Source organism: Cololabis saira, chromosome 8 (assembly GCF_033807715.1).
Source record: "Cololabis saira isolate AMF1-May2022 chromosome 8, fColSai1.1, whole genome shotgun sequence".
NCBI lineage: Eukaryota > Metazoa > Chordata > Actinopteri > Beloniformes > Belonidae > Cololabis > Cololabis saira.
In genome coordinates this window covers 12,367,359-12,395,346 of record NC_084594.1, presented here as the reverse complement: position 1 = coordinate 12,395,346, position 27,988 = coordinate 12,367,359, and the positions used below count along the sequence as shown (strand labels likewise).

General features: G+C 39.4%; 1 protein-coding gene across 1 annotated transcript in view; it reads right to left on the bottom strand.

Annotated features, from left to right (window-relative positions):
* LOC133448345 (cadherin-22-like) overlaps positions 1-27,988 on the bottom strand; it is a 221,812-nt gene that overhangs the window by 69,962 nt on the left and 123,862 nt on the right. Inside the window, exons 3-4 of the mRNA XM_061726770.1 lie at positions 25,377-26,491; positions 6,917-7,211 (exon numbers count right to left, since the gene is read on the bottom strand). Coding sequence (XP_061582754.1) covers positions 6,917-7,211; positions 25,377-25,607 — 526 coding nt within the window. The 5' untranslated portion in view covers positions 25,608-26,491. The remainder of the gene's footprint in view (positions 1-6,916; positions 7,212-25,376; positions 26,492-27,988) is intronic.

The window sequence follows — 27,988 nt, the reverse complement described above, 5'->3', positions numbered from 1 at the left end:
TGCAATGATACAGGTGTGTAGCGATTTTCGTGCATGTACGTCAAACCGTATTGTGGGGCTTGAAGCACAAAGTTTTCTAGGGGGCGCTGTTGAGCCATTTTGCCACGCCCATTAATGCAAACCATTAAATATCAAATTTATCGCCAAGTCTGGCTTGCATGCCAAATTTGGTGCCTTTTGGGGAACTATCAAATATGGACCAATCAGATGAAGGGGGGGTGCGCTTATTGGCGTCTAGCGTCGCCACGGTAACACTTTTGAAAGAGAAAAGTAATGCGCGTAGTCGCAGGATGGAGACGCATATTTTGATGTATAACACACCTTGGTGCACGTTACGGTTCGGGCCGTATTAATTCTCGAAGGAATGGCATATATAGCTCCAAAATTACGTGATTAATTCAGAATGTTCAAAATGGCCGACTTCCTGTTCGGTTTCGGCCATGGCGCCAAGAGACTTTTCTTTAAGTTGCGACATGATACAGGTGTGTACCGATTTTCGTTCATGTACGTCAAACCTTATTATGGGGCTTGAGGCGCAAAGTTTTTTCTGTCTGAACGAATCAGATGAAGGGTGGGCACGCTTTTTGGCGTCTAGCGTCGCCACGGTAACGCTTTTGAAAGAGAAAAGTAATGCGTGTTGTCGCAGGATGGAGACGCACATTTTGATGTATAACACACTTGGGGGCACGTTATGGTTCGGGCCGTATTAACTGCCGAAGGAATGGCATAAATTGCACCAAAGTGACACGATTAATTCAAAATGGCCGACTTCCTGTTTGGTTTCGGCCATGACGCCAAGAGACTTTTCTTTAAGTTGTCCCATGATACAGGTGTGTACCGATTTTCGTGCATGTACGTCAAACCGTATCGTGGGGCTTGAGGCACAAAGTTTTCAAGGGGGCGCTGTTGAGCCATTTTGCCACGCCCATTAATGTAAACCATTAAATATCAAATTTTTCACCAGGCCTGACTTGCATGCAAAATTTGGTGACTTTTTGGGCACGTTTAGGGGGGCAAAAAGGCCTTCCTTTTGTCAGAAGAAAAAGAAAAAGAAAAAGAAAAAGAAAAAGAAAAAGAAAAAAAAAAATTCCTACAGATACAATAGGGCCTTCGCACTGAAGGTGCTCGGGCCCTAATAAAAAAAAAAAGAAATAGATTTATAAAAATAAAACAAAGTAAAACATCAAATTTTGATGGACAATTGTGTTTGCATCTGAAAAATTATCCAATAAATGTTTTAATATGCACTTACACTATACTGATGCCTAATTAATAAAAAAACAAAAAAAAAAACAGGTGGCAGTGGCTGGTGGATTTTGAAATCACCACACCAACGTGGCAAAAGAAAGTACATTTACAATGCTGAATATGACTGAATATAAACTTTTGAAAGCAGTGAAATGTGTGGGAAGGAGTCCATGAAAGGCCTCTGGAGAGAACAGTGTTCTCACAATCATAGAGAGAAATACAGTTTCCATCCTGGTTGCAGAAGGCGTGCTGTGTGGCTTTGTAGAAGGTTTACACCCATGCCCCTCGTGTCCTGTGGGACGTGTTTGAGGTAGTATAGGGTATAGAGCCTCTGAATCTGTGTAAATCTGAAGTGAGACCTCGCATCGCCGGTAGAAAATCACACTTGTTTCTGATGCGCGCTGCTCTCCTACAGAGCTTTACTTTCTCACTGAATTTGATCATAATTTTTATGGACAGAATTTCTTAGAGCAGCTTTGGTGGGAGGGTTTCGGCTTCTAGAAATATAAATCTTTGCATTTTTTTCATGATCCAATGAGATTCAATAGGAGATCCGAGGTCCCGCTAGAGAGACTTTACCCTGGCAATGCTCGCTTTAGGAACTCATCCAATGATCTTCTTCTTCAAATATTCTGTTATACAGTGTGTTTAACATAAAGTACAAACTAACTGTATATAAAATCTGTTAAAAGACATCAAATAGCTGTCTTTAGGGTGGCTAGATGCTGTCTCTTTGGTCCCGGTGTAAAGATATGCGTAGTTCTCTAAGGCCGCGTTCAGACTGCCAGCCAATATCCGATTTTTAGCCCATCCAGATTGAAACTGGATGACTCTTTTGAAGCCTGAACAGTCCCAAACCGCATGATATCCGATTTTTGCAAACCAGATCGAAACCACCTCCGGGAGGTAGTTTCATATCCGATCCATATCGCATTTGGGCAGATGCGTCTCAGTCTGAACAGCTCCAAACACTCAGATCGGATATGACTGTCCCAGACGCTCCAAACCACCCGCCCATTTCCAGTTGGAGCTACTCATCCTTACACAGAGAGCATGTACAATCTCTGATGTTACGTCAAAAACTATTATTTGTAGTTTAAGTGTTGCAAATTCACATTACAACATGTTTTAATAGCAGAAAAAAAGACCGCATTTCCACGTACGGTGCCGTCGCCGCGTACCCTACGCCGTAGGCTCTGCGTCGGTGTAACGCGGAACCATAAATCAGCCTTCAGTCGCGCTGTGAGCCTGAACCTGCAGCCCGTCAGCCCCTCTCCTCCTAGGAGGACAGGTTATGGAGCGGGGCCAGTTCATTGCTGGTTCGTTTTGTTAACTCTGAGCTTTGTTGGTTGGTTTGTTAGTTTGCTGGTGGTTTTGTTCTGAACACCTTTCTCTGTTTCTCATTTTGCTCGGACGCCGGGTCCCTCCGCCGAGACACAACTTTTGCGGTATGCGTTCATTGTTATGTCTAAAAATGATGCGCAGTGCCGACCCAATCAGAAACGGTACAGATATTTTGGGATTTTTTTATATATATAAAAAAAATACATGACTTCACACAATACACGCGCTGGGTGACGCCTCCGCTCCGACGTCGTTGCTAAGGCAACCCGTCAGATCAGTCAATGATGTGGCGCAGTCTGAACAGAGCCAGATCCGATATGGACACTTGCTAAAAACAGTGTGGACAGTCAGCCATGAAAATCGGATATGAGAAGGAATCAGATATATATCAGATTTGCCTGCAGTCTGAACGCAGCCTAAGAAACATCCAATCACCCACCAGAGAACTTAGAACTCAGACCTTCATATGGCTTATATAGCATATAGCTTTGAATAGCTTTACTGCTTTATTATTTGTACACAAAAGTATTATTTTGGTCAAGAAATGCTGAGCATGCAGACATAGTGACAGAAAGAAAGCCTATGCTGAGAGGCAGGGATGGAGATTTTGAGGCTATGACAGAGATTGGCACTGGGAGACATGACAGGAGTGATAAGTAAAGATGAATACGCCTCAGGCTGCTGACTGATAATTACTTTCTTACTATCAAGGCCTCACGTGTTCCGAAAGGATTTGCTTGTACGGTTTCCTGCAACGGTAGAGTCGGATAAGAGCAGGTGTGGCCTTTAATGTGTAAAATGCCTCACGGAAGCTTTTTTCAAATAACGTTAAGGGAAAAAAGAGCTGCTATATAATTTTTAGGGAAACATATTCCTGTCAATTGATGAAAATAGTCTTCTCTACAAAAAGATTAAAATCAACACCCTATTTTCCTAACAGCATTTCTCACATTTACTCTCCATCTGTTTATGATTTTCAACCTCTCAGTTATTTGTTCCTAATGATGGTCAAAAACACAGTATTTATCTTTTGAGCAATCAGCAGATGAACATCATTAAAGCCATTTTTTAATCACACAAACTGTGATTAAAAAAATGCAGTATATTAAACAGATGGGAAAGGGCTAAGCTTTAAGCCTAAATAGGCTTTTAACCCCGAAAGAAAACATAAACACCAAGCCGCAAAGTGAACACTTAAAAAAAAAAAAAGAAAGTTATGTGTCAACAACTTCCCTTTCTACAGGCACAACTCTGAATTCGGTCGTACTTCTGGTGTTTCACCACCACTGATGTTTATGATTTCTTGAAAGGCAGTTTAACTCCACAGTGATGCTAAACTTAAAGGAGCATGTATGGAGCCAAATCAAGGCCAAAAGTTTTGCTAATTTGAAAATAAAATTTGAACCTGAAAATTCTTTTTTACAGTTTCAATTTTATTTTTTTCAGTATCAGATCTTTTTTTCAGTTTCAAATCTTTTTATTTCAGTTTCAAATCTTTTTTTTTCAGTTTCACGTCTTTTTTTTCAGTTTCACATCTTTTTTTTTCAGTTTCACTTCTTTTTTTATCAGTTTCAAAAAATTTTTTCAGGTTCAGACTTTTGGCCCGGATCTGGCGTGGGGGGCGTGGCATCAACTGAGAGGGGCGTGGCATCATGAGTGACAGCATAACAGAGAAGGCGGGGGACGTTCCTCAGTCATGTTGCCGTCAGGAAACGTAGGTTGCAGAAGTTATCAGTAGAAGTATGATTCAACACTGTATATACACCATATTCACGTGATTGGCAGTGGAAAAAACGGATACTAGTGACACATTTCAGTTTAAAAAGCTGTTTTAGACCGTACTTTGTAGTATGTGGAAGTGGGAAACGTCAAACTTTAAAGTGTGGCTGTTGAACTGTACGGTCTGGCATAGTTTATTGCTTTTATACTGCGATTGGTGCCAAGTACGGTCTAAAACAGCTTTTTAAACAGAAATGTGTCACTAATATCAGTATTTTCCACTGCCAATCACGTGAATATAGTGTATATATATACAGTGTTGATTCATACTTCTACTGATAACTTCTGCAACCTACGTTTCCTGAAGGCAACATGACTGAGGAACGTCCCCCGCCTTCTCTGTTATGCTGTCACTCATGATGCCACGCCCCTCTCAGTTGATGCCACGCCCCCTACGCCAGATCGGGGCCAAAAGTCTGAAACTGAAAAAAAAGATGTGAAACTGAAAAAAAAAGATTTGAAACTGAAAAAAAGATTTGAAACTGAAATAAAAAGATTTGAAACTGAAAAAAAGATCTGATACTGAAAAAAATAAAATTGAAACTGTAAAAAAGAATTTTCAGGTTAAAATTTTATTTTCAAATGAGCAAAACTTTTGGCCTTGATTTGGCTCCATAAGCATGAGGCTCCTTTTAAGAAATGATACTCTATAGCGCCACCCTTCGCCACGACGGCCGTCGGGGGTACTGCAGCCAATAGCGAAGCCGGCACGGGAGAACGGGGGGAACGCGCATGCAGCGTCATGTGATGTCACATCCGCAGGACAGCGCAGGAAATTTGTCCCCACAATTGCAGCACATTTTGCAGCACACAGCCTGTTCAAGGCAACAGAGAGATACACTAGAGGGCTCATTCTTTTTGGTTTGGAACGCTTCATCTGACATTATTACTAGAAAACTTAAAACGTATACGAATTTTTTTCATAAATCCTGCCTCAATCCTGCCTCATGCTCCTTTTATTTTGAAATTAGTTATTTTTTACACGTACTTGTGCTCAGCTTTGAACTGAAAAGATCTGCAGGTAAATCCCGGGAGTGTGTTGAGTGATATGTGTAAGGAAAGCCGCTCTATCTGCCACAATTTCTTTTTCTTTAGATTCACCTCTGGTGTCGTCCTCACGTGTGTGACCTCAGCATTTGCATGCCAGAATCAACGCTGATGGTCTGAGCTGATGTCCATCAGGAGCAAGCAGAGAGACAAGGAGCAGGGACAGAGCAAGGGGATGCTTCACTAAGCATCTGGTGTTTCCTCATTAGGGGTAGTACGACACAATGATGTTTAAAACATGAACTGCACACCCATTTAGTGCGTAATTTGACTAAAGCATGACAGGGTCGAACAAGGGGGTAGCAGCCGAGGTGGAAAGGTCACGATCATTAAGATTGCATTAACAATCATTAAGTAACCATGGCCTCTATGACTGTGTAACTCACATTCTTGAGAAGATAATAGCTCTCTTGCTCCCTGTTTCGTATCATTTCAATTCTGTGTCTTTTTCCTGGTTTTGCCACTTTTCACTCAGCGAGTCTCTCAGTCACTCACATGCACTTGCAGGCTCATGCGACCCAGTCAGTTCTGGAGAGAGCTGCAGGTAGAAAACGCCCAAGGTTCAGCTCATGCTGAGAAGGCAGGAATTAATTCCAATCAGGCTTAAACAGGGGAAGAGTCATTTCGTTTTGCACACCACTCCTGTAGTCATTTAAACAAGTGCCCCCCAACAGACACTCACCCACCCCTCCACTGCATATGCATGACCGTACACACATACACACACAGGCACACACACACCGGCACAACATTCAGAGCACACATGGCATTGTGATATCGCTTGGCAGGCGAAGAGATTTTTGTTTATTAAACATCATCTGTCTTTGACATTAATTCCATGCTAATGAAGCCCCCAACACCCTCTTTCACCTGTCTCCTCCGTTCCACAGAGAGTATTAAGCAGCAACGGGGTGTCGCTAAATAATGTTTGCTCACAATACAAACATGTTCGTCAAGACTAAAAGCATCGTGACATTGCTTTTAAAAGCCCCATAGAAAATGTGGTGCACCCTTGCTGGCATCTGCCCCACTACAGCACCTTACACCTTAACACACACACAACTCTTGTTTCATCTTCCTGTCCGTCAGAAAAGAACCACAAAGCTCGTTGGTAATTAATGCAATTTGTTTTCCTCTGCTTTCTTCACATGCCTGCTGCACCATATCCATCATTTCCTTTCCTCCATTATCCTGCTAGCAAAGTTTATATCCTGTTTCCATCCTCTACCGTTAATTCACTGGCTAAATGTGCCTTCACCCAACACTTTTCGTATATGTCCGTCCGTGCTGTGACAAGAATTCTACCTCAATGCTGCACTCTGCACTTTCTAGCTTCCTTTGATCACAGGAAATAACACTGTGTTATACATACCTCTTATACATGGTAATGAAAGTCCCGCCATGACTTCTAAGTCCATACAGCTTTGGGAATTTCAACTCATCTTGAGTTCAAAGTCTGAAATGGCTTTTTCAGGTGGACCGTGTTTTCATAGCTTACCGATGGGTGACAGCTCGGCCACGCTGCCAATATAGGGACCCTCCAAGAACTGGGGCTCGCTGTCATTGATGTCCTGGACTTTGATGACGAACTCCGACTCTGGTTCGAGCGGGTCATTGGAGAGCCGATCCCTGGCCTGAGCCCGAAGCGTGTAAAAAGCCTTCTCTTCTCGGTCCAGTCTCTCTGTGGCGTGTATGTCTCCTGTAAGTTCATCGATGATGAAGATGGAACCCGCCCCTTCTCCGGAGATGGTGTACTTGATGGTGCCTTCACCTTCGTCAGAGTCCGTATGGATCTATCAAGTGATGCAGAGTCAGTGCAAAACGAATGAGTTCATAAAATTACATTTATTTAAAACACGAGAAAAAAAAATTAATTGAAAACTACAAAATGATAAGAATGAAAATATTTCAGTGACTTAATGCAAATCATTTGTTTTCTTTTCCACAACTTCTTTTGTCCAACAAAAGCAAATTACTTCCTGCCATGTGGGAAAGACTTAGGAAATGTCATTCAACTTGCACGATGAGTGGGAATGGGTCCGGATTAACTTGAAGAGCAAAAAAAAACCAACCCATTAACCACAACCCCCCTATCCCAGAGTTGTAAACATGTGGATAATATGCTTGCATCATTTAAACATACATAAACATAGGATTGAGCTGTAGTATGGGATTCAAAATCCAAAATTATATGAAAGCCCAATGTAAAAGTCGATACATTTTCTCTTAAAAAATGGTATGAAAAAGTGAAGCTACAGATATTTGAAAAGAAAATTTTCAGGGCATCATGTGTGTGATCACATGCATATTTATTTCAGTTGGGTCCATTCTGTGTGGGGTTTGGATGTTGTCCCTACTGTATATCTGCATAGTTTTTGGGGGTTTTATTTCAGGTTTTCTTGCTTTTCTCAACAGATAATTTGAAAACTACGTAATTAAAGTTTGTTAATTTCAGAAAAAGGTTTATCTTGCTGCTGACATATTTGTCATCCTCACATTCGTACAAATCACAGTTAGGACGGCTGTATGAAAATATTGCTTCGAGTTGCTTTGAATGTAACAGCTGCAAGGAATTGCGGGACAGAATGATCTACTTCACTGTGATAAAATACTGTCCAGTGTTTGGCTGGACCGCAGATAGTAATAAAGAACGCACTAAAGCTGCTTCCGTTAGCATTTAGAAAATTCACCCAGCGTGTCTGTAGCTGCCACTTTGAGTTCCAGTTTAATTTACTTCATTAGAAACTTTTCTGACCCAAAGAGACTTTTGAACTCAATCCCAGGATTACAGTCCTGTGCAGCCAATTATTATATGGCAGATTATTATCTCTCATATCTTGTGATACTGTAGTTCTCCATTCGGAAATATTGTGGAATTGTGTAAATGACCGACCGCTAAAACATACATTTCATGAGCAACTGTGACAAAAAAGAAAAAAAAATATATAACAGAATATTATACATCTTCCATCCCCCCTAATTCTGTTCCTCAATTGCAGATTAATTTTAATTCAAGCTCCCAGCTCCCCAGAGGCCAGTCATCACTGCTCAGCTGAAAGAAGAAACCACATTCTGAGACATGATTTACACCTTTTCTCCACTGTGTGCCCTTCACAGGATGTGACGCCCAAATTAGGGGATCAAAGTCATTTCAAAGATTGTTAAAGGTAAAGACTAAGGTACCGGGGCTGAAAAGTGAACTTAAAAGAGCTCTTATAAATCAGAGCTATAGTTCCACCTAATGTGATTAAAAGACATTCCAGAGGCAGCAACAGGAGCAGCATCGGTCTGTCATCCCAACCTCCCCTATGGCTCTTTAGTGAGCACTATAGACTCGCTCGTCCTCCCTCTCTCACCTACCTTTTATCTGAAATTATAATTCTGAGGTGTCTGTGCAGTGTAACCATGGTTCAATCCACTGAACAGACTAAGAGAGAGGGGGAATCGCCTGGCCTCCCTGGTTAATATTTTATAAAGGCTTAATTAAATACAGGCTTCTATCACCCTTGCAGGGGTTTTCATTAAGTATTTGTCGTAAAACTGCAGAATAATGCAAGCCTGCGCCCTGATATTGCTTCCCTCATCCATTCTCTCCTCCATTCTTTTGTCTGCCTGTTTTTGCCTTTCCTCCCCATTGTGAATCATCCCGAAGACAAATACATGGACAGTCGGAGAAAATATACTGCCGGGTACTTTGAAGTATCAATATTTCAGTCACAATAAAAAAGTTTCCTTGGTCCTGGCAGTGACAGTTATCCAATAAAAGTGAGCTTACTCTTTGACCACTGGATATGTTTCCCACCAGAATTCTCAATTAGATTCTACAGACAAGTGCGTGCATGTGTGAATTGTTGTCACCATGTGTTAATTCAGTTGTGCAAATGCTGGCACTGTGCATGCAAGCTCCTATCTACAGTACTGTACTGGCCCTCCCTCACTCACACACACACACATGAATGCACTTTGAATTCGTCATTCTGCTCAGATGATGCTATTTCTCCCCCCCTCAGGCTGGCCATAGCCATCCTTCTGTCAGTCTATCCTCACTGGTGTGATTCAAGTTGGCAGCTTGAAAAACACAACCGTTACGCTTAGATAAGTTGTACTCTGCAAATGAAAGGTCAAAGCTAGGACGTCCTTAGCGGGACAAAAAATAAATACAAATATTTGGATTTTGAATGTAACCAAATCAGCACAAGAACAATTTAGATATAACACAAATTATTCATACTGACCACATCTGGAAATCCTATTGGTATGCTTTTTTTTATGTTTCACTGCACGACTGTGCGATAAGGTGATTTATTGTAAAATTTTGAATAACACCTTTGATCTCGGTGCATAACATTGTACTTTACTGAGTAAGCTGCATTGGGACTAGTAAAAAAAAAAATACACATGTAAAATCATATATATATCAAATCTCTACAGCAGTTCTGCTGGAGAAATGTGATAATAAAAAAGTTTGCAATTTCATTATAGACAGGGAAGAGCAATTTTTTCCTGCTTGACTCGAACCACTAACACAAGTTCCGAGTAGTGACCCATTTTTCCCAGTGTGGAAAAAAGTATTGAAATGCCCACGGGGCCTCAGGACACTTAATCCAGGAGAATTATTCACTTCCATCAGGTGGTCTCAGCTAACACCAGTATGAGTGTCAGGGACAGATCTGTAACTAGAGACAGTGCAGCCACGCTGTCTGTAGTTCTGTACGTTTTGAACATGTTTCACATTTGAACTGCGCCTCTGGTGACAATACTCACAATTTGAATGAAAATACTATGATTTATAAAAGTAACTACTCACCAGGTTGTGCATAAAATATGTTCACATGCAACTTTGCTACTCTGTCAGCAGTTTTATTTAAGAAAGAAAAGCCGCCAAAGTATCTAGAAAATATAATTCAACACTTTAAGGAAGCCACTTTAGTATATGTCTTCTACGTTACACAAATAAGTGATGGTTGCTGGGAAATGCGTGTACGTTAAAGACTGCAAATACAGTGGACGAAGCATTAGTGACGTGACCAATTGGCTTCTGGAGAGCGGTTTTGAAGCCGCTCTTTCTTCGTACGGCATGCAGCTGGAGGCCAGCGGGAACACGGCCACCATGTCAATCAAAGTTAGCTGTGGCTAGCAGCTCCTTTAGCTGATCCCTGCCGAAATAGTTACAGAGCTACCAGCAGACGTTTACAGCTGACTATACTGATTTGCATGTTGATTCAATGGAGACATCAAAAAGGGCATCAAAAATGCTGTAATGGACTACAACAGTTGTTTAACCAGACTGTAAATATGTTTTTTTTTGCTCTAACATTGGACATTTTACATTGAAAGCCAATGGATTTTGACTAACTTTTGCAGTCAGCCTCTAGCGGTCAGTCGCAGAACTGCAAGGACTCTTCTACTTATGGAATTCAACGCAGAAGTTCGATGGCTGACATTGATTATTGCCAGTTCTTAAGTTTCTATTTGATCTTGTGACTCTTCCGGGATTTTTTTTACCACATCAGATAAAAATCATATCAAGGAGCCAATTTAAAGGGAAAGTTCGTTTTTTTACAACCTGGACCTTATTTCTGGCATTTTTTATGGTTGTATACTCACCCAGAGGTATTTGGTGTCATTTGGAGTCCTTCGGAAGATATTAGGAGTTTTTTGCGAGCCGCTTCTCCATATAACGGTAGCGCATGGGGCACCGCCGGACACAGACGATGCAGCGTCTAAATAACACATGATTGCCGCGAAACTCTTCATTTCTTTTATGAATCACTAGATCTGCTTCCAGAACCTGTTGTCTTCATCCGGGGCAGTCTGTGTAATAAATAAATCCGTTTGTAAACAAGACCTCTGAACTCATGACGTCATCTCTGTGCGCGCGTCCCAGACACAGCTCCGTGTACAGCTGGAGTTCGCTACTGTTAGTTTACTGTTAGTTATTTGAAACATGTCTGAATATTTGTCAAATTCTGAGGTAGTAGACAACGACTTTGAATATGATGGACGTCCTTACCATTTTGAGCCGGAGTATACGGCTGAAGAGCTCACTGAACGGAGGACAGAGTGCGCGCACAGAGATGACGTCATGAGTTCAGAGGTCTTGTTTACAAACGGATTTATTTATTACACAGACAGCCCCGCAATGTTACAACAGGTCCTGGAAGCAGATCTAGTGATTCATAAAAGAAATTAAGAGTTTCGCGGCAATCATGTGTTATTTAGACGCTGCATCGTCTGTGTCCCGCGGTGCCCCCGTTCACTACCGTTATATGGAGAAGCGGCTCGCAAAAAACTCCTAATATCTTCCGAAGGACTCCAAATGACACCAAACACCTCTGGGTGAGTATACAACCATAAAAAATGCCAGAAATAAGGTCCAGGTTGTAAAAAACCGAACTTTCCCTTTAAGTATTGTGGTATGTGGTATTTTGATTGGCGACCAGCATAGCCAATCACTAACTGATATCAGTTTTACTACCTGGCACCACTCTATTGACTTCTGGGCTGTGAATAAAAGACCTAACAGAGCATATTCATTTGTATTGTAAAGAAAACATGTAATTGGAATGTGAATTGTACAAACAGACCACCACGACTGGTTATGTATGGGCCTAAATGGGTCCAAGGATGAATCTAGGCAAAGTGCAGACATTTTGTGTTGACTAAATGCAGCTGTCATTTCTGATATTGCCACCAAAATGACATTTAAAGCAAAGCATCACCAGCTCTGCAGCTTCTTTGGGATGGATCAGCTGAAGGAGCCTGGAGCAGTGGTGAATCATTTCAGGATCCTTCCAGGGAAACCCTGCCCACAATGCCTTAAGGCTTGCCCAACCTGCAACTCTGGTTGTCCTCATTTTAGCTCTGGCAGCACTTCTCTTGAATGTGATTTCAGTAGTGACACTTGAAATGAGGATGTTTGGACATTTTTGATACGAATAAACGTAAATTGATATTAATTAGAATCATAGGGATAGCGTGACCTAAGCCAGCCAAGCTAAAATAGCTAACCGTGACTAAAATAACATGGTCCAGCCAGCATCCCAAGACTGTTTGTTTCGCACATTTTGAACATGGTCCCGTGCATTAAAAGGAAAAAGACTCCTATTGGTGACATAGCAGGGGGTTGTCCAGTTTATTTTACACAGTCTAGGTAGCAATCACATATAAAAGTGCTTGAAAGAAGACACGGGAGAGAAAAGAAGAGGAGGAGAAGACTGCAAAGCTCCTAACATTAGATTACTTTGGACTTTTTATCAGTACTCCCCAGCCCAGCCTCCTCCCAGCAGAAATATTTGCATGCAGCTTAAATAGGTGAGTACATATGCCTTCCCAAATGATTTGGTGTATCTTATGGACTGCTGTTCCCCCCGCTTAAAAGGCTCTTATCATTTTGGGGTCAGGTCACTGCTGAGCACCTATTTCAGTGTGTGTATGTGCTTGTGGATATTAGAGTGTATGTTCTGGTGCAGCTGGTCAGATTTCAGGACATGGTGTTTCAATTTTTCCAGACCTCCTTTGTCTATGTGGTCTCTTGCCTCTTGGAATGGAATGCGATTGCCACGACTTCTGGAGTTACTGGGTTTATACCAAAAAATACCCGAAAAGTTTGTGGTAATTACAGCACGAAAGTTCTGAAACACTGTCATAATAACCTCTCCTTCTGTGTTTTGCAAATACAACAAGTAAGACTTGCCAAATGTAAACTACAACACAATCAATTTGGTACTTCTGGCTGCTGAAGGCAGGCACTCTCAGCACAGATGTGTGTGTGTGTGTGTGTGTGTGTGTGTGTGTGTGTGTGTGTGTGTGTGTGTGTGTGTGTGTGTGTGTGTGTGTGTGTGATGGGCACAAAGACAACAGCTCAAGATACAGGGTTCCCTTCTAAACACAAGTGAAATGTGAGTGTAACGTAAAACTTAAAATATTGTCCGAGTCCCAATTATCTGCCGGGAGTAGGAAAATATTTTTTTTATATTAAACAGCCATCCAAAATAAAGGCAGGGTCAAACATTGTTTTTATGGTGGCCCAAAAAAATATCCTACCGTATGCAAATATAGCCTACCTAAACAAATACTGTGTGTGACTATTTATTTAATTTGATAGGGACCTCACTGATGACGTGTTATGAAGTTGAGCAACTTGTGTATCAAAGAGTAAGGCAAAAAAAAGGGGAGGGAAAGAGGTCGCTCACCTCTTGTCCTTTCCCTTTTTTTCCTTTCTCTTTTCTCTTAGCTTGGATACCTCAAGCGTGCCAGACACCAGCGTGAGTCGCGGAAGATTGTACGCGTGATGGGAAAAGAATTGTATCAGACCATGGCTGGCTTGATCAATTCCTGAAGAGGAACAGCTTCAGTCTCCCAAGACGCACAATAAGATTTGGGTTGAATGGAGACAATCAATTAATAAAGGCAGGTCCCTAATAAATGCCTGAGTGATTTAAGCAAATATACGGCCGGGGCTTCATTCGGTGTTTTACGGTATATGCTTTGTCAATGTACACCTCAGGTAATAACATGGTAATAGCCTTATTGGTACCTTGTGTTGCTAAGTTACGCCACTGGTCTGGGACGCTCAATTCTAGAGACATTGAAGAAGCGGCGTCTCCCAAAATTCAAGATGAAATTTTTGGCAGAAACAGTTCTCAATAAAATTAATACATATAATAAATTCAATAAATAAACCAATTCAAACATACATGTATAACATGTTTTCCTCTGAAATGGAGTTGATTGAAGCAAAAGAAGAAAAATAAATAAATATATATATATATATATATATATATATATATATATATATATATATATATATATATATATATATATATATATATATTACAGGTTTTAGTTTTGTGGTTTTTTGTTTAAAAAAAATTATAACATTTTCTTTTTGCATCAATTAGTTTTTTAAGTATTAAGCAAAACATTTCAGTTTAAGAGCTTGGTTATTAATTCACTTGTTTATTGGGAGAACTTGACTTCAGTAACCTTAAGTGTATTGGATTTTACAATTTTACGCTTCATACTCATGAACAACAAAATGCTATTGCTCCTTTAGAAGATGTCTTTGCTCAGCACACAATCTTCAATGATGCGTTGTTTTCCCAGACATGTGGATGCGATGAAGAGGGATGAAAACTTTTTCATTCATTTTCACAGTGTCATGAACATGTACAATGAGCAACTGAAGTATGACTAACTAAATCCCTTGTTGTGCTTTATTATTTTGATATTTTTTGATAAAAGAGGTCCTTTGTCCTCCATTTTCATCTTGTGTCTGTGAGTTACATTTAAGCCTTTCACCTTCCTCTTAGAGCTGTAAAAATTAATGTTTTTTCACACCTTACAGATAAAAAGTCTGATAAACATTTAAATCCAATCCAATTTGCTGAAATTCATACTCCTGTGAGTCATGTCTCAGTCAGATCGTATCACAGACACGGGATGCACATAAGTTTCGACTTTGTGTCAATTGGAAATTAGCATGTAAAAGACTTTAACCTAACAATCAAACAGTAACTGACAGACATAATTCTCTATCTATTTATTAACATTCAGTATTCCAGGTGTGACTGCAGTGCATCCATGGTTGACCTGGTAACGGTTACGAGAAGCTTTTAGAGTTTTTTATGATGCCAATTTACCAAAATGTATGCAAATAAATGCAAGGAATAGTCCAAATTCATACGATTCACTGAACTCATGGCAATTGTCCTTATATTTCTTGTTTATGCCTCTCAAAAGCATCCCAGTAGCTTTCATGGGCAACGCATGAGGCTGTAGTATTTGCTTTATTGGTTTGTTTAACAGTGCATATCAGATTATTAAATATTACAACATCTACAATTTAATGTCTCTACTTTAGCATTGAATCAAAATATCGAACTCGCAATGAACGCTAAGCATAATAATGGAGTAGGATGATAGCACAGAACATGGATTATTAATCTGAGTGCATCCCTTGACATTATTTTAGAAAAAAGTATCACGGTAGCGAAAACAACTGTGATTCAGTTTCTGGCTTTGAATTTAACTAACTCTAAGGAGAAGTTGCACCGAGAGGTTTATAGTTGAGGGCTGTAAGGTGACTCAGGGGGGGAGTGAGGCCATTGATGCCCTGAAAGAATAACTTTATGTGAGTGACTACAGCTGTTAATAAAGGCAAACAGTCAGAATAGAATAACATATGACTCAGAGGAAGAGAGGGAACGTTGCCTTTATACTATTATTTTTCACATAATTATTCATCCATCTATTATCTGTACCCAGTTATTCCTGTCTAGGATCACAGGGAGCTGTTCAAGCTTATCTCAGATTAGGCAGGGGTACACCCTAGATGCCTGTTTATAGTGTATAGACACTGTCCATTGCATGTAGGCAGAGGTGTCAAGTAACGAAGTACAAATACTTTGTTACCTTACTTAAGTAGAAATTTTGGTTATCTATACTTCACTGGAGTAATTATTTTTCAGACGACTTTTTACTTTTACTCCTTACATTTTCACGCAATTATCTGTACTTTTTACTCCTTACATTTTAAAAACAGCCTCGTTACTCTATTTCATTTCGGCGTTTAAAAAAAACTATCCAGTTAAATTGCGTCATCCGGATAGAGTGAATTTGGTTGTGGTTGTTTCAGATGTTCTTGTCCAGTTTTGTTCTTACATCCGTTCCCTCAGATTCCTGCAACTAAACTTGGATGTACATTCCAATAAAGGTTAGGATAAATGATAACATGCTTCTGAAGTTTGACTTTTTGCACCATTACAATACTTATAGGCAACTAGTCATCATATCTCCTGCTCTCTGAAACACATGCTAATGCTCAATAGTACACAAATGTGGTTCTTTAATATATTTGCATTATACTAAGATGCATTCATTTTCAATGGCTTTTGTCCTTAATGGCTTTTTTCCCCCTTACATTACTTTATTTACTTTTATACTTTAAGTAGTTTTGAAACCAGTACTTTTATACTTTAACTTGAGTAAAAAACTTGAGTTGATACTTCAACTTCTACAGGAGTATTTTTAAACTCTAGTATCTATACTTCTACCTGAGTAATGAATGTGAATACTTTTGACACCTCTGCATGTAGGAAAATAATCACATACCCTCATGATCACACTTACTCTTTTGGGTAATTTAGAGTGACCAATAGCCTGGTATACATGTGTTTGCACTGTGGGAGGAAGGCCCACAAGTACCCGGAAGTACCCGGGAAAAACATGCAAACTCTTCACAGAAAGGCTCCAGCTGGTATTTGAACCAGGAACGTTCTTGCTGGAAGCAAACAGTGCTTAACACTAATCCACCGTGCTTTAAAGAGACTTCACAACACAAATGTTGTGTAATATACAGTATATAAACTAATAAATTACTGCATTGATGGGAAAAAAAAGTAGAATAGAACAGAATAGAATATACATTTGCGGAGAAGAATTCCACATTTGCACAAGATATGCAGTGAATCTTTAGTTTACTGAGAGTTTGAAAGTGGGAGCAAATTGGCTGTCTTATGTTTAAGTCTGTGTAATCAGGAGCAGGCCTGCCACATTTCACTGCGGCTTGTCAAGCTCTCTGATCTTAACTGCTTTAAAGTGTTAACAAGGTGACTGTATCCGAGACAGCCTAGGAAGAGAAAGCCATGGAGAAGGACGGGCACAGACCATGGGAGACAGAAAAACAGTCTGAGATGTGAAACGATACCAAAAATGGCAGCAACAGTTCGGAAAGAAGTGTAAGAAAAAGTCAGGAGAAGAAATTTAAATGAAGGGGTGGAGTTTGAACTGAAGATGAAGGATAGAAGTGCAGAGATAAAAGAGAAAAATGTGGTCATGGCATGATAACATCCAGCCATCCTGTTCATGGTTGCTGGGCTGCTGGAGCCTTTACCACTTTTTACAAGATGAGATGTAGGATAAAGAAGTCGCCGACATGGTAACTGGTGACGGCTATGATGATTGTTATTAAAACTATAATCCCTCCAATCCCTTTTCCAGGAATGTTGGGGTCCTGTGTTAACTGTAGATAAAGAAACAAATTCACTGATCTCAAATCTAAAATAAAAAAATATGTTTAGATATGAGTTAAAAGGGCCAGAGAGATATTTAGTTGTATAAAGAAATACAACTATAATGGGGTTGTATGGCATTGTGAGTATAAAAAGAGCAATCTCTTAGTGGTAAAGATGGACAGAAGTTCACAAATCTGAGGGAAAAAAGCATCTATTTATTGTGAAGAAAAAAAAATTGAATGAACCTCAGTGTAAAATTGTGAAGGATGTGACATTATAGTACATCATATTAAAAGATTCAGATAATATGGATGCATCTCTGTTGGCAAGGAACAGTGCCAAACACCAGTAATGGTTGCCTGTGAGCTGCAGGTTCTTAGGTGGCACGGAATTAAAAATAGACATGATTCTGTGATTGAAATCAATGGTGGGCTGAGTTCCTGAAATCGCTGTCTGTCCACACCAACATCTATAAATACAGGCTGAAGCCAGGTCAGGACTTAGCCATGTGTGAATATGATTCCAAAATACCAGTCTTTCATGGGCTAAAACCCTTTTAAAATTGACTTAAAGAAAATGTGAAACTGTCCTATGGTCAGATGTGGTCAAACAGTTTGAAAACAATGGATGCTGCGTACCTCAGACTAAAGTGGAGAGGAATCATCCAGCTTGTTACTATCATTCTGATGGTTTAGGGAAGCATCAGGGTCTATGGAATGAGCAACTTGAACATATACAGTAGAAAGGAAAGTTGAATGGTATATAAAATAGGAGTGTCAAATTAGTACGTTAATTGCGATTAATTAATTACAGGCATATTTAGCGCGTTCTGTTTTTTAATCGCTTAATCTATTTTTTAATTCCTTACGAGTTTGCGAGTTGCCTTTATTTTGAAATCTGTGTTTGTGCTGTGGGCTTCTGGATGAGTTGTTAGGGGTGGAAAACAATGTTCAGTCACACCTTGAAGTGGACATTGATTGGCTGTCCCTGTGTTTGGGCTTGTTTAGCAAACACTGGTAGGCTCCCATTGTAGCTGGACAGGCATTGGGAGGAACGGTGAGTAGCGGAGACGAGAAGTGAAAATGGAGGAGCATGTGAAAGTTGTCGGTCCCGTGAATTTACATTTCTAAAACGCTTAATGATAAAGGTGGAGTGATATCTGTTCTTTGTGGAAAGGACTTTGCTTACCACCGAAGCAGCTGCAGTTTAGCCTCCCACATAAACGTAAAGCACCCGGTCGCGCGCGCAACCACATCTAACCATAGCAACAAAGATGTTAGCAATTCATCAAGCCAGCATGCGCACGTCTGTGACAAAGAGGCTGGCAAATGTTCTTACCAAGTGGATGTAAATGGCTAGGACTTTTTCAAGTCTGTTAAAAAAATAAATAAATTATTTTATAAAGCCACTTTTTGTGTTGTTATATATTCATCTTTTGATCTGCCACAATAATTTAATGAATCTAAGGAAAACACCTCAAGTTGAGTGCTTTTCTCAGCAATTTTTAGGTCAGATTAAAAAGGAGATTAATTAGATTAATTAATTACAGATCATAATGATTAATTTCTCAATTTCTTTAATCGCTTGACAGCACTAATGTAAAAGTTTCAGAGCATCCAAACAAGATCGTTTTTGGGGGGGAACGCCTTTCATCTTTCAGCAAGACAATGCTAAACCATGTGCTGCGTTCATTACAAAAGCATGGCATTGTGGTTGAAGAGTCAGGCCTAAATTGGACTACCTGCAGTCCAGACCTTTTGCTAACTGAACAGATTCATTGAGAAGTGAGAAATACAACAAAAAGGACACAAAACTGTTAAAAAAGCTTGAGAGAAAAGGGGCAACACCCTTTCCCCAAAACTCCAGCAACTGGTCTCCTCAGTTTCCAGTGGTATATGAACTGCTTTTAAAAGAAGAAGAAATGCTACAGTGTTCAACGTCATCCTGGCAATACTTTTTTGAGAAGTTTTTCTGCTGTCAGATTTAATATTAACTTATATTTCTTTTTAGGTAGTGAATTTCCTCAGGTTAAACATTCCACAGATTCTCTGTGTTGTTTATGTTGCACTGTGAATAAAACATGCTGTCTTTATTTACATTTTACGCAGTGCCCCATCTGTTTTGGATTTGAGTTGTAGACTCCACAAAAAAGCCCAGTGAGAAAATGCTTTCTTGTTTTCTAAAATAGGAAATGTTGCCTTTGAAAAAGAAAAAGAAAAAGAAATACACGGCCTCTTCTCCAATCAAAAGCTGCTTTGTTCCTCTTTGATGACAGTCTGGTGATGGTGTTGCAAATGTACATAAATTTGACTAATAATAGCTTGGATCATTAGAATGAACAGAATTGTTTTAACAGGCATGGCATGAGCTTCTCTATGTTGTTTGATTAACCGAGTCTTCTTCTCACTCAAACACACAAATAGCATCCAAAATGTGCCACCCAAGTCTGATTGTTTGTTTTGGATATACAACTCCATATTCCACCAAACCACAAATATGTGAGAAAAACAACCATCTTAAATAAATAAACCAAATAAATAAACCATTCTTAAAAAGTAACTTTTTAAAAAGACAGGCTAGGCTGTTTCATTTTACATTTGTGTGGCATTTGCATACAACAAGTGGTTCTCCAGGAGAAACTAAGTGACTGTTTCAGCATGCTTTGAGAGTTCAAATGTGTCAAATAAACACATTGAATAAGATTAATAAAAATATAGTCTTTCTCTGTCTGTGCTGTGACAGAGTAAGAGAAAAAAGACTTTCCTCCTGTGAGGTGGAAGGCTTCAAAGGCACTCTCCAACTGTGCGCAGAAAGCTTGAACCATGCTAATCCATGTGAAAAGCATGTGGATATGACGCTTAGATTGCTAAGTCGCCAATACATCTGAACAACCCATGTGGAGCAGAAAGAAATATGACCAACATGCATTATTTGCTCTTTAACAACAGTTATTTGAAAAAATTATTCATGCCTAACAGCATTTGTCCTCTTTCACACTACTTTTTGGAAAACGTCAGTGAACAAGTATTAATTATCTAAATGTCTATATGCACTGACTGAAACTTCCTAGTCAGGTTGTATAATTTATTTCTTGTATGTCACCTACGGTATCCAAACTCAAGAGGAATGGCCTGAACTGCCACACCCTGGAGGTTTCAAATGTAAGTCATGGCTTTAAAGTTAATAAATAAAAATAAACGACACAAAATGTGGCCAAGATGTGTTGTTATGATGACGAGGTGTTGCAATATTACATCAGTCAGATTATGTCTTGTGACAGAATTGCAGCCACACCATGAGATTGAATAGATTTAGCAAGTTTGCAAGTACAGTACTTAAAAAAAAAGAAAGAAAAAAAGTAAACTTATTACAATTATTCTGCCCAGAGGCACACATCTTGGGTTTAATTATCTAGTGCTCAAATAAAAGGATTGATACCAAAGAACAAGCATAGTTCATCAATGTCTGTAAATTACAGACACACAATCACTTCCACGAACACACAGTCTATTAATACCAGTAATCACACTGGACACTGCCCAAGTCACATGAAGTGTGATAATAACTATATTAATAAAATCATCACTCTTTTATCCTGCTGTGACACTCCCTCAAAGTCCCTTAATCAATTTTCCATCAGTTCGCTGCTTTCAGTGGCTCCCTGGCTCACGTTGAATCACAAACCAGTGTATGGCACCTCATGTTTTCCAGTCTCTATTTGCAGACTTCTCTCCTTCTAACTTCATTTATCATGTAAGACTCTGACCGTGCAGTCAGTGGTGCCTGTTGGCCATGTTGTTGGTCTCACCAGCAGGAATGCATCACAGTCACAGCTGCAGAGAAGGCTTGGTCAAAAGATAATTATTTTGTAACGCCATGCCCAGCATGCAGCAGAGGACATCTCCATTCATTTGGAAGAATAGAGAGATCAATATATGCAGATGCAATATTAGCCAGTCAATTGCCATGTCTAAATGATTAGAAACAAGGGGACCACATGATCATGATTGATATGTCTGTGTGACTCATTACTGAGTCTCATTCTATCTGCATTATTGTTCCGTCTTCTCACATCACAGCACAGACTGTCCGATCTTATCAACTCACAGAAATTCATTTGAGACGCAGCGGAAGATCGGGAAAGACTGGAACGGGATGGGAACTAGCAGTGCTGAAGAAAGAGGGTGAGCAGAAACTCACAGGAATTAAATAATGAAAAGGTTAAAAATTATGGAATTGTAATTTAATTTGAGATCAGAGGTGGTTTGTTCATACGGGTGACCGGGCGACTCACCACCAATAGGAAAAGCATGCATTCATTCATCTCCGCTGTTTCTCGTCATCATTTGCTGCATCAGCAGGACTAAGAGTTCTCCAGTCTCCCGACGGCTCTGGTTGAACAGCCTGACAAACCATCTCCGATCGCGCTGTTTTCTTTTCCGAGATCACAAGAAAAGCAGAGCAGTGATCTCCTCTCCATCACGTGTTGCTGTCTTGTTTATTTATCTTTATTCCACCAACTCGAAATATTGAATCACTTTTCTAAGCGAACGGCGCTAACGCAGTTCAAACAGCAGGTGTATCCGCCCCTTTAATCTGATTGGTTTACGAGTAAATCGTTCCCCACGTGGGATGCGCTCTTAGGATTGGCTGAAACAAAGGAAGACATCTGATTGGTTGCAGATTCTTCCGTTTAAAAAAAAAACGTATTTGTGGATCGAGTCACGTCAGGGGAGTCTCAAAAGTAACATCAAATCCAGCGCAGCTCAGACAAAAAAAGTTTGTAAATCAGGTTATATTTGTGTGTGCATCAAAAATACATTTGTGTATCTTGTCCTACGCACGTGTGAATTGTTCTGTGCATTTGTGAAACGGTGTGTGCATTTGCGAATCGGTGTGTGCATTTGTGAATTTTGTCCTGTGCATTTGCGAATCGGTGTGCATTTGTGAATTTTGTCCTGTGCATTTGTGAAACGGTGTGTGCATTTGCGAATTATGAGACTGTTCTAGCTCCATAGTTTTTTTTTTTTTTTTTTTTTTCCACAGTTCAGGCACTTCAGTGCAATCTCTACGCGTTCCCGCAGGGCTTGCACAAACCTGCTTACGGGATACGTAATGCTGAACCAGCAAAGAGCGGCACTGATGCCAAAGTCATTGTCCCTTTTAGAGTCAGTATGGTGACTGGTCGTAATAACTCAAGTTCCTTTCAGGCCACATTATGATGAAGAAGAATTGGCGGTGGAATAACTGGGCTCCCAATACCAAATTTAAACATCAAAGAACTTAATGTAAAGGGTAGGAAATAGTACAATTTTCACACAGCTGACATGATCACAAAAAGTGAACAAAGAGATCTCTTAACTGTGATGGTCCTGTGACACCATAACGCCTAAAAACTTTTGGGGAAATATAGTCTTGCAATAAGTAAAGAACTTGTTTGCTGGATTTTGATAGTTTTATTGGTAATTTTGTAAAATCATTGTCACAATTTAACTAATTAATTCATTGAATTAAAGAATTGTGTGACCACAATGTATGTATATACCGGTAGTATAAAAATAGAGAATGGGAACAGATTTATATCCATACCATTGTTGATTTCCATCGCTATGCAACTGTATATACCACACACACACACACACACACACACACACACACACACCACAACCAGCACCAGCACCACCACTATCCTCATCACCATCATCATCATCATCATCATCACTGCAGAGTAGTAAATACAACTCCTGACACAAAGTATTATATTGCTATTCTTGGAAGATGTTCATTAAGCTGTTATATTTTATAGCAAAAGAAAATTACAGGTATGTCATAAAATAATTTAAGAGCTGAACAAAACAGCTCATGACATCTGATGTTATTAATGCCCCCCCCACACTCACACACTCACACACACAGTTAGAGGAACGAGTTATTCAATCACTTAATTGTGAAGTTTTAATGGTCATTGCTTTTGGACTGGATGTGTTATTCTATCAAAAATGACTTCATCATCACCAAATCTACTTAAAGAATACATAAATAAAATTTTGAGTTCGCACGAGTGCATTTACTGTGGAAATGAAAAGCAACCCTGTATCATCAATCACAATGAAAATGGTGTAGTTTTTTTTTTTCTTTTTTGTCTTTCGGTCAACATGTTCCAAGGCTGCACATGCACCGAATTAAGGCTCTAGAATCGTCTGCTGCTAAGTAGACATTTGTGATTCATAACTGGATGTCACTTTCATTACATCATCCACAGTCCATGACACTGTGACCTTGCTGTATTTTGTTTAGGTGTTTATTTTGGTTTTTGGCTCTTCTGTATGTAAATCCCATTTCCCTCAGCTGAATTATCTGGTCACAAACACTGAGTGGTATTTCTGCTTGTTTATTTTTCATATAGCTGACCCATGTGTAAAAAAAGCAATCAAGTGATGAGCCTCTTCTCAGATTTTTGAGGAAAACGTCAGGATTTAAAAAAAAAACCTTTTAACTCCAAGTAAACATCAAAACTTGAGAACCCTGCTGAAATCATGACTACTTCAACATTATCAATTTGAAGATTCATCCTTTGACTTCAGATTATCTGGGTTCGGGTTGCAGTGGAAGCAACTCAAGCAGAGAGGCCCAGACTGGTTTTACTGTTGACGCCGCTCCAGCGCGTCCAGAGGATGCTGATGCACTCCCATGCCAGCTGAGAGATCTAATCTGTCCTCTTGGATCTTTGAAAGACCCAGATGTGTGATTTAGCTGTGCTATCGTGAGATTTTACAAGTGACATTCAAGGTCAATGGCAAAAGCTCAGCACATTTGCCCACGTCCAGCAGTTAACTCGCATGTCACTGAAGATGGAACCATTCATACGATTAGTATTAAGTCTTAACGTAAATTAAAAGATTGAGGTGATGCTTAAAGGAGCTTGAGGCAGGATTTATGAAAAAAATTCGTAAACGTTTTAAGTTTTCTAGTAATAAGGTCAGATGAAGCGTTCCAAACCAAAACGAATGAGCCCTCTAGTGTATCTCTCCGTTGCCTTGAACAGGCTGTGTGCTGAAAAATGTGCTGCTAGTGCTGGGGCCGAGTTTCCCGCGCTGGGCTGCGGATGTGACGTCACATGACGCTGCATGCGCGTTCTCCCCGTTCTCCCGTGCTGGCTTCGCTGTTGGCTGCAGTACCCCCGACGGCCGTCGTGGTGAAGGGTGGCGCTATAGAGTCTCATTTCTTAAAAGGAGCCTCAAGCTCCTTTAACTATTAAAAAAAAATACATGGATGGATGGATGGCCAGATCATAATAATGATAACTGAAGTTGCTGTAGAACAAATGTGTTTTAAAATAACTTGTGCCACTTTTTATCGAACGCTTCAAATAGTAAATTTAAGTATAATTTAAATATAACAGCATGCCTGTCCTTGAGAAGCCATTTGTGTTGCTGTATGTATGTGTGTGTGTATATATATATATATATATATATATATATATATATATATATATATATATATATATATATATATATACAAATACATTTATATACACACACACATAAATATACGCACTTGAGTGCTATATTTACTCTACTCTTCAAGGACATGAACAGTAATGCTTTGGGGGAACTGATCTGGACAGCTCATTATAAAAATGTTTCTACAGCTACATGGAGCTGATGTAATTGGGAGGGGGACCTTTTACTTATAATGTACTGATCCAGTCACCATGAGCATGCATCTTACTAATTTCAACATAGATTGAAAATGTATCAAATAAAGTCCCATTCTGATAGCCTTGAGTGGTGGTGTTGGCTTAACTGAATGATGATGAGCTACATCCCGAGGCAGTATAGCTTCATTTTCTCTATCCCAAAATGAGCTGTTCAAGATATTAATACGTATTTGCAAAAGCCGTGGAATGTTGTGGAGTCCTTAGGACATTCAGTGCCTTACCTTTCCAACATATAGTGGCTCTGTCCCAGTATACTCCTCCACCACAAAAAACTGGTTCCACACCCATCCTCTCTTTACGCGCTCAAGTGACGAGGGTTCTTCTTCCTTTTTTCTCTCTCCTGGGATTGTACCACTAGTCCTTGAGGCCTCAGACAAGTTAAAACTAGAGCAGCTCAGTAGTCCAAGCGCTGCCAGCAGTATCCAGGCTCCCGCTGTCCAAAAAGAAGGCATGTTGATTAAAAAAAAAAGAAAAAGAAAAGAAAAAAAAAACGAAAGCTCACCTGTGTCTACATGTAATATGACAGATGCATGCAGACACAAAGAGTTTTTCGACTGTTGTTATATTCCAAGCACAACTCCAGCAGGGCGTACTAAAAAGGTCTCTCAGAAAGAAGTTGAAAGTTAATCCATGGGATCATAAATCAATCTGAAGTTATCTGCTGGAAACAGGGAAGGTCATGGAGCATAATGGATTTGTATCACCTCGTGAGGGCCTGTGTGGATTGTAACATGGTCAGTCATTCTGATTCTTCATAGCAATTGCTTCATCTTATAGAGTTGCTGATATTTCTTCAAAGTACGACCTACAGTAGTGAAACAAACTGATTGGGAAGTGCCTTTCAAGCTTCTCAAACACAGAAAAAAAGAAAAAGATTTGACACAACTGACTCACTGGTCAGCGGGGAAATTATGAGGAACAAGGACAGAGTGGCATTGACGAGCATGTCTTTGAAGAGGCATTGATGCTTTCAGTCCACTTTTGAAGCCCAGCAATGTACTGCTCATGTTGTCTTCAATGCTACTTGTAGCCATGTCACCTCCAGCTGCTACTGCAGAGTTGTTTATTATCAAAAAGTCTAAAAAGTGACTTCTCTGAGGGGAAAACTTTTTATAGTCCAGTCTCTTGAAGATGTCCAAAGGGTATTATGTCCAGAAGCAGAAAAACTGAATTGGATGTAGCTGATCTGATTTTACTGTTGATGATCACATTTGAACTTTGATGGCTTCAACCTTCAGAACAATCCATTGGTTCGGAGAGCCCATTCTTCAAAGGTCTGATAGTTATTTTCTCCAGTATGACGGGTCCATCAGTAAATCGGAGGCAGGGAGAGGACCTGTGAGAAAGAAAAGACAAGTCTTCATCAGAGATTTGCTGTAAAGATCTAAATATGCCACAAATAATGTTTTAACGTTATCTATTTTCTACTACGTGCTTTACAATATTGTTGTCATTCACCCATCAACAGAAACACTGACAAGACCATTGTTAATCTACACACAAAGATCAGTGAAAAAATGGAAGCCACTGAATGGTTAAGTATAGGTACCGGTAATATTGCTCATCTTGTTACAATGCAACTGAATCTGACAACTACAGACACACATATACATACATACACACACACACACGTGTATGTATATATATATATATATATATATATATATATTTTAGGGCTGGGCGATATATCGAGATTTTAATATATATCGATATATTTTCAAACACGATATGGTACGAGACAATATCGTTTATATCGATTAAAAAAAAAAAAAAAAAAAAAATTTTTTTTTTTTTTTACATTTTTTTTTTAATGATTTTGATATAGCTTATTTTGTGATAAATTGACTTGGATGTTTTATTTGAGATTTGCACAAATGTTTTGTTATTTGCACAACTGTCAACCTCAGTGGAAAAGTCTGCCTGTTACTGTCTACATTGTATTAATTGCACAGTGTATTTTAATTTAATTGTTATGCAGGAAAGGGATATTTGTTTTATTTTATTCAAGAAGCATTTTATTCTATATGTGCAGGCAGTTTATTTTTATTTCATTTGTTTTATACATTTTGATATTGTGCAGACCTCTGTTAATAAAGGTACCTGTGTGACATTTGGCACGAGGCTTTGTATTAAAACTGACTGTTTTTTTAAGGGTTTGCCTCAGAAAAAAATGAAGCTAACAGAGATGCTATGCTATAATGCTTTGGGGGAAACCCCAATTAAGGCACAGAAAAAATATCGAGATATATATCGAGTATCGCCATTTAGCTAGAAAATATTGAGATATGACTTTTGGTCCATATCGCCCAGCCTTAATACACACACACGTGTATGTATGTATATATATATATACATACACGTGTATATATATATATATATATATATATATATATATATATATATATATATTTCTTTATGAAGAAAAGGAAACCAAATCCCATCACTTCCTCCTTTTGCCTTTGTTACTCAACGGCAGAATCCATCATGTGCTGGTTGGTTTAGGGGACGTTTTCCCCGCCTCTGATTCTTTCTCCTGCATTAATTCTAAAAAATGTGCATTAAGCTGGAGCGTGATGCCAGTGTGCTAAAAGCTGGACAGGAAAACAGGTAAGAAGAAAAAAAGAGGGGGTCATTGTTCATCACACACCTAACCCAGAACATATGTCTGCCTTTCCTGTGACTGATGAAGCGGCTCCAACCTCAGCCAGCTGATTAATTGCATGAGGGAACATTAATTGGATAAAAGTACTAATCAATTAATTCCATCCAATGAGGCAACACCCCCTTAATGCTTCAGACAAACATAGGAGAGGTAGCAGACACGGTCCTTGGC